Raw genomic sequence first — 7969 nt, 5'->3', positions numbered from 1 at the left:
AGTGGTTTACTTCATACATATTACATCAAATAAACCCAAAATTTTTAAAGGGTAATCAATTGAATTGGCAAAGCAATTTGGTAATATGGGGCATGGTCAGCAATGTGTATAGGGTGGTTATCACTTATGTCATCAACTTAATAAAGTCTAGATCTTCAGGATTTTAACCGAATTGACATCATTTGTTAATTGGATTCTAATTTTGAAAGTAATTTTATCTTTTCATATAAAAGTTTAAAAAATTACTCATATATGGTGAGTGTGTCAAAATATAGTATATATTTATAGGAAAATTTCAAATTGTAATTAAGTAACTTTGACAATTCTTTAATTTGTAATATGTTTTTTCCCTACTTTTATAATAACGTACAAAACATACCTAACTTTGAAACTTAAACCCAGTCAAAATAGTGTTTATCTGTTTCCCTTTCGTACATGTTAGGAATTTTATTTCTAGTCATAGCAAATCAATTGAAAGTTCATCGAAACTTAGCTAAGCATGGCATTGCGACAGTGACCCACAATTATTGGATTAATGCTTTGACAATTGTTTTTAAAACAGTTGTGGTTTATCTTATATGACATGTACATTTTTACAACTTGTATGAAGATGAATATCCTTAATTAATGAGATTATAATGAAAGATATGAAATAATAATAAGATGAGAGTGTAATTAGGTGATTTATTTGGGTTAACTTGTATATTGTAACTTTGCTTTTGTTTTTGGATGTATTCCATATATTGGTTACCCAAGGGAACTTTAACTACTAACACTAGAAAAACAATTCTACTCAACTAAGTAACCAAGCTGAAAACTGATAAAAACAAAAGAGGGGGGGTGTGGGTCCAAAAAAACATGACATAACATTAACATATGGAAGAAACAATGAACATGGATGGCAAAGATTGTACGTGTCAGAAACCCAGAGTAAGAAAGACATGAAAGGGAAAAGAACTAAAGCAAAAGTAGCAAAGTCATTTCACGTGGATCCCTCCCTTCCCATGAAAGTTGTTTTGTCATTATTCAAACCACAAAGAGGGGGGACACTTGAAATTGAACTCACACACACACAAAAGTGCCAAAATTAGCAGGTTTATGGGTCTTTTTTTTTCATTATTATTTTATGGGTCTTTTGTTTTCGTGCGTTAGCATTACACAACGCACACATACAAGCACCATCTCTCTCAATCTTTCTCTGATTTTTGTCGGCTTTGCACCCTCCAAGATTAGCATCAAACCTCTCTGCCAAAAAAACCCAACACATAAAAAGAAAAAATTTTGAGTGCTGCATAGCATTGATTACTATAACCCCATTATCATATATTATTATGACCATCACTGCACTGCAGGTCTGGTGCAGCAGCAGAAAGAAAGGGAAAAAAAACGTACGCCAATGTTTGGACCCCATCATCTTCGATCACGCTCACTCACTCACAGTTCACGGCAAACCCCCCTTGCCCCCACACCTTTTGCTGCACTTCCTCGGCGTGTTTCTAGGGTTCTTTTCTTTTCTTTTCTTTTCTGACCTGCCCTTTGGACACTGCCCTTATTCCATGTCTCACCACACATTGTCCTATGAACACGACATATGTGCCAAATATGCCAATTGATATTGACTCATCCATCCATATACAATCTTATATAATAATTAATAGCTGGAAAACGTTACTGTGGATGAGATTGATCACTCATCTAGGTTTTTAGGTATCGGAAAACATGTACAAATACAAACAAATGCAAGTGGATGAATATAAGACAGAGAAAAGAACATGACATTGGAAGTGAATGATGCTAATTTTGAGGTAATGTGGAAAGGAAAAAGAGATATCACCTGCATCACGCATATTATAAGTAATAAAAAAAAAAAAAGATCTCTTTGTGGGGTTAAATGATACATCTGCTGACACTGAGAGAAAGAGACTATGACACACATAGTTATAATAATCAACAACCAATTAAACAAATCTTTTAGACATTTTATTACTTATGAAGCGTTTAGGGTTTCATTGTATTACAGTCCAACTCCTTACTATTCGAACCCATATCATATTTAATTGCTTTGATTGTTTCTGCCTTGTATTTTACGCTGCAATAACTTACTATGGTACTTGACATAGCCATTTGCCATGCAGATTTCCCCACCCCACATCACATATAGCAATTATTAATGCTGTACACTCTTGTTGTTTTTTGAATCTGTATAAATTTATTTACACAGGAGGGGCCTGACGTGTCAGCTTGTCCTTTAATGCACTACTCCCACATTAGAATTAACAATACAAAATACTTAGAATCTTATCTTATTAGTTAAAAAAACATTTTTTAGAAAATGAATTTTTTTATCTGTAATTAGTCAAATAATGACAAGGATAGCAAAGCTAATCAACCAAACCTGGCTTAGATAGTTGGATAGATATATTAATATAAATCCCACAAATAAGTCTAAGTAAAGTACCTAGGCAAAACTAAGGCAACCTTAGCTAGCTAGTGGGTTTATATATATATATATATATGTGGCATTAAATTCCATTCATTCAAAGGAAAGGGTTGAACCGAGACAGTTTTCTATATCAAATTTGATCATTTCAAAAGGCAATTTATATTCAATTTAATAATTATTTTAATTGAAATAATGTGAGTAAGTGCAATTTGTTGGTATTTTGAAGGTCTAATTATGCTGCTTTTGGTCATTAAACTCTTTCCATTAGATTGGATAACTAGGCATTTCTAATTTTAAAATTGGGGTTTTAGGGTTCTTTAATACTGGTTCACATAATACAGTTTAACGAAAGTATTTAACTTTTTTTTATCAATTGGACTTAAAGGGAAGAGATTCAATTTCAAGGACTGGGAGCAGAATTTGACCTTGAAAAATACTTCTATTAATGATAAGATTACATCAAAGTAATCTCAGTGTGTTGGGAGATGAAAATAGTAATTGACAGGGGGAAAACAAACATATATCTTTCACATTCAAATATGTCTGCGTTTCCCTGTTTATAAAACAAAGAAATTTGGACTAAAAAAACAAAAAACATCATAAAAGGTGAAAAAAAAAAAGGATGAAATTGAAAAAAGAAAAAAAAGGTGTCATCCATTCTTTTCATCTAATTTTCAAAGCTAAATTCAATTGAGGAGTAAGTACAAACTAAAAATCATAGCCTTTTAAAAAGAATACCACTTTATATGAGAAATGTGAAAATGATTGAAAATTTTGGCCAACAAGAACACCACTACCTCTTCAAAATGACCCAACACATACAGCTAGATTTCAGATTTAATCCAAAACTCTTATGACTTTTTATAATTTTTTGCCATTTACTAAATGAAAAATAATAGCTTTAAATATTTACTTTACAGTTTGGTCATCAAGATTCCCTACCCCCACACAGTCCATCACAGTGGTCACAAAACCATATCTTTTTCACCGCGTGGGTTCTTCTAATTTATCAAAAAAACCCTTCTTTTTACCCTAATACATTAACATTCCACCCTTTCTCTCTCTGCCAAATTCAATAAAAAACAAAACCCAATGGTGAAAGATAAACAGTCACATTTGGAAAAAAATAAAGAAATTTTCTATGATCCATTTCTTAAAAACATATTTGCATTTGCTTTTCTTTTTTTTTCTTTTCTTTTTTGCTGTTTTGTTTTCACTAAAATATCTAAAAAAGAAAAAAAAAATTGTTTCAAGACATGTTAACATGAACACTGGCATTGGTGACAGAGTCACAAACAGGGCAAGTGCCTACCAGAGTGGACCCACACATTGTACAGAGACAGAGATGCCTGCATGGCAGCAACAGCACACTTGACTTTTTCTCCCCACACTTTCTACACTTCCTTCCATTATTATTACCGTTCCCAACCACCGCTGCCGTCGTATCATGTGGCTGAGTAGGCGGCAACACCACCTTGCGCCACCCTTCATCGCTGCTTCCACAGCTAGATTCCGCGTCGTCGGCCAACCCGGCCGCTCCTCCGCCGCTGGCGTGACGTTCCTCACCGACGTGGGCAAGGACTTGCTCTAGATTGGTGCGTAAGGAATTGGCGGTGGCTTCGTTCGTTTGCGCCAAGTCCCTCCACAGTTGGTTCTCTAAATACAGGCTTTTCACTCTTTCTTGAAGAACCCAGTTCAGTTTCCCCATTCTTTGTATCTCTTCATCTTTTTCCTTCAGTTTCTTCATAACCCCTTCTTGGATCGCTGTAATCAACATCCTCGATTGCCTCTTCCTCCTTTCTTCAACCTCCAACCTCACTTTTTCTGTCTGCAATTAATGCGCCAACAAAAAAATCATCAACATCAATAAATTACCATCTTAACCGACCATTAAGGCATTAACAAAAAAGAAAAGAAGGTTTTTTTTTTTTCTTTGGCTTACATGTTGAGCAATGAAACGGTCGATTTCTTGTTGTTGTTGTTGTTGGATCTGGGAAAAGACATCATCGTCAAGAACAGAAGAAACCCCACAAAAGTCGTTCTTTCGAGCAACCGTGTATGAATATGAATCCCTAGGCCTTTTCCTTGGGGCCGAAACTGGGATATTCATATTATAAGTAACCCCACTATCAGCTTTGGCTGAAATCGGATCACGTACAAGCGACTGATAAACTGCAGGGAAAATCTGTGAAACTTCTTGCTGCATCTGGGTGTTGTGTATATTTCCACTCCCTTGATTACCTTTCATAAAATCTCTGCAAAAAAAAAAAAAAAAACCATGTCAAAAAACAAATCAAAACCCATTATCAATACAGTGATGCAGATGGATATTTTGAACTATACTCACCCATTAGGGATTAACTGAGGAGGGAAAAGATTCATATTACGAGCTTCGACTGCCATTGATTCTTTTGCTTTTAAGCTCTCTTTGATGTTTTTAGAGTTTGCGAGAGAAAAAGGGTAGAGAGATATAAGGAGAGTTCTTTGGCTTTGAAGAAGGAGAGAACAAGCAAAAAGAGATCAACAATAAAACAACAGATTTATCAGGCCTTTGCTTTGGATTTTAATAGAGAGAAAGTCAAGAAAGACTTTCCATTTTATTTTTTATTTTTTATAATTTACAAAATAAAAAAGAAAAAGAAAAAGAAAACATGGGTGGCAGGCAGTGGCAGATTTTGTACTTTTAAGAGTTTTGATTCGATTAGATTAGATTTGGTTTATTATTATAATATTGTATAAAATCAATAAATTGTTTCTCTTTTTTTTCTTTAATTAATTAACTCGGTTTTTTCTTGCCCCCGTGTTTGTCTCGGTAAAACGGAAGTTATAAGGGCATTAAAGGAATTTAAACCTTCAGTTTTCGGTTCTGGCAAACGTGGGATTTAGTGTTTTTAGCCAAAAACTGATACAGGGCTGTCATAGTTTTTTTAATCCTAGTAACTGACATGCGGCATATCCGCCACGTGTTATCAATAAACAGTCTTTGCCACGTAAGCCGGTGACTACGGTCCAAGAATATCAAAAAACAAAAAAAAAAATAGGTGAAGGGTTCGTTGTCAAGACGTGACCCTACAATGGACCCCACTACCTTTCCGCATGTGTGAAGCGTGGGATCTTTCTTGTTTTAGTAATAAATAAATATAAATATTTCAAAAAATATATATTTAAGAGAAAAAAAAAAGAGGATAGTCCTCTGGTCTACGTTTGTGGGGTCAAGCTGAAGTTGCGGTTTCCCGTTTCGCTACCTTTTGTCTTTGTATGTGTCTCTTTTCTTTATTAATTATTTAAGACGGTGTCTGTGTACGGACAATTAGGCATAATAATAGTGGTTGTAGTGAGTGAATCATCTCTTGTGGGACCCTTTCAATTTCTATTTCTTTTATTTTACAATAAAAATTCCTATTTTAGATAATTAAGAGATTTATGGGTAATTTAAATTTTTATAAAACTGAATATTTATTTTTTTAAAATATATAAAAGTAGACAATTTTGTGTGACAATTTTGTGTGACAGGTTAGGAGATCAATTGGTTTGGCATGATACAGTTAGAAGCGTAAGAGATTTTATGTGACATTTTTAATTACTCAGCATTTTTTTTGAGTTTAATTTCAGTTCCAAACGCATGATATATATTAATAAATTAATAAATAAATGACGAAAATAATAATAATAATAATAACAAAAAACGTTACCGTCCAAATTATAAGAGTTTGCTCTACTAAAATAAATTTTATCTATTTCATATCATTAATTTCTGACGAAATTTTCAAAAAAAAATCTAATGTTAATATTTATTTATATTATACTTAATAAATGTTTAATCGAATTAGTATTATGAGTTAATTAAACATTAATTAGATTGAAAAATAGTTAAAATTTCTCCTTTTAATAAGTAATAAATATTATTTTGAGAGTATATTTATTATTTTATTTTTATATAAAATTTATAAAATTAATTTAAAATAGCATACTATGCTTAATTTTATAAATTCAATCGAAATCTTTTTATAATATAAATTTGTATAATTATATTTATTATATAATTACCTAAATTTTAATTTATTCTTTTCCAATAAGGTAATGTTTTTCTCCATTATTTCCTATTATTAAATACGAATTTAATTACTATAAGTTTAACTTATATAATCCATCCTCTCAAAAAAAATAACTTATATAATTGATGAATGAGTGTTACAAACGTGAATGATGATATTCATGTATTGAAAATTAATGGATAAAGAAATTTATGTGTTGGTTTAATAGTCGAATTTTAGATTTAAGTTATACTAATCGCGTTATGGTTAGAATTTTATTTTCTTTTTATAGAAATTTTTTAATTTAAAAAGTAATGGATAATCTTTCCAAAAATGGATAAAAAAGATCATCCACGAGATCTTGACCTTTTGGGTAGGTTTTTTCTTTTCTTTTTACATACCTTTTGGATAGTACTACAATTAGAAATAAATATGTATCAGAAAATATAAAATAAAATCGAATCAAACTATTCAAATTATAAATAAATAAAGACTTAAATTTTAGTTAAAAAAACTTTATATACAATAATCGCACATGTTAAGATTAAAGATAATATGTAAAGGCGTAAAGCTTCAACATTTGCCAACAATGCTAAAACTTATAAATTAACATTATATAATTTTCAAAAATTCATCAATGTGAAATTAATTTAATTGTAAAGTAGAGGTAATAAAATTGTAATATTTTAAATTTAAATCTCATGTTGTAATTCTATTTTTTTGTGTAAAAAGAAATTAAATAAACTAGCTACAAAAATTAAACTGTCCCCTCCAATAAGGAGACCTCAAATAAATTTAAACTATTTTGTATGGCTTGTATTAATTTGACCAAATTATCAGCATCCTGGTTATTTTCTCTAGATATGTGGTATATATTTCAATGTCCAAACTGCAACAAAAAGTTGATGAATTTTTCTTATCAAGGTAGGATTGGAATTTTTGGAAGAATTCTCCTAAATGACCTTATTCACTTCAAGATTATCAATTTGAATCAAGATATTATTATAATCTCGATCGTTTAGGAGAACTAACCCATTTAAGATAAGGAATCAAAACAATTCCTCAAATACCTATTAAAGCCAAGAATCAATTTTTTTTTTTTAAGTGTGAGAATTGATCATAAGGGTAGTGGATTGAGATAAGGAATCAAATAAAGGCTATAATTATGATGAATTTCATAATGAAGATGACGACTCTACATATACAAATGCTTCCCACTTGTTTTTAATTTTCATTCCCTTTTTTCGTGTTTTGCGATGCCTTTTAGAAGCTGAACTCACGTAATAAAAGCATGGATAATGTCCTTTTTCTTTTCTTGCTTTCCAAACAGCCCCAAGTTTGTCGGTGCCATACCAGGCCTTATAATTCCCCATCAAGGTTAAACATTAAAACATGTCCATGAAGTTACTGTGTCAAAAACATATGGAAAGAAGGTCAAGACGACACATGCAATTCATTGTATTGGGATTGATGAAATAAAAATGTAATAATA

The 7969-nt window shown here is 31.5% G+C and overlaps 1 protein-coding gene across 1 annotated transcript; it reads right to left on the bottom strand.

Moving 5' to 3' along the window:
- Nucleotides 1–3279: 3279 nt before the first annotated feature.
- On the bottom strand, nucleotides 3280–5032 carry LOC108487274 (BOI-related E3 ubiquitin-protein ligase 1-like). The gene is made up of 3 exons (XM_017791571.2): nucleotides 4791–5032; nucleotides 4386–4698; nucleotides 3280–4271 (listed from the first exon to the last, which is right to left on the bottom strand). The coding sequence occupies exons 1-3, from the start codon at nucleotides 4844–4846 to the stop codon at nucleotides 3693–3695; spliced, it is 948 nt and encodes a 315-aa protein (XP_017647060.2). The 5' UTR covers nucleotides 4847–5032; the 3' UTR covers nucleotides 3280–3692.
- Between the last annotated feature and the right edge of the window lie 2937 nt (nucleotides 5033–7969).

Source organism: Gossypium arboreum, chromosome 10 (genome assembly GCF_025698485.1).
Source record: "Gossypium arboreum isolate Shixiya-1 chromosome 10, ASM2569848v2, whole genome shotgun sequence".
Lineage (NCBI taxonomy): Eukaryota > Viridiplantae > Streptophyta > Magnoliopsida > Malvales > Malvaceae > Gossypium > Gossypium arboreum.
This window is presented reverse-complemented; position numbering and strand designations above follow the sequence as displayed.

Coding starts and splice junctions, on each gene's coding strand:
- LOC108487274 (XM_017791571.2), bottom strand. CDS start 4,846: ATGGCAGTCGAAGCTCGTAATATGAATCTTTTCCCTCCTCAGTTAATC. Junction 4,699..4,790: donor CCTCAGTTAATCCCTAATGG/GTGAGTATAGTT, acceptor TTTTTTTTGCAG/AGATTTTATGAAAGGTAATC. Junction 4,272..4,385: donor ACCGTTTCATTGCTCAACAT/GTAAGCCAAAGA, acceptor CATTAATTGCAG/ACAGAAAAAGTGAGGTTGGA.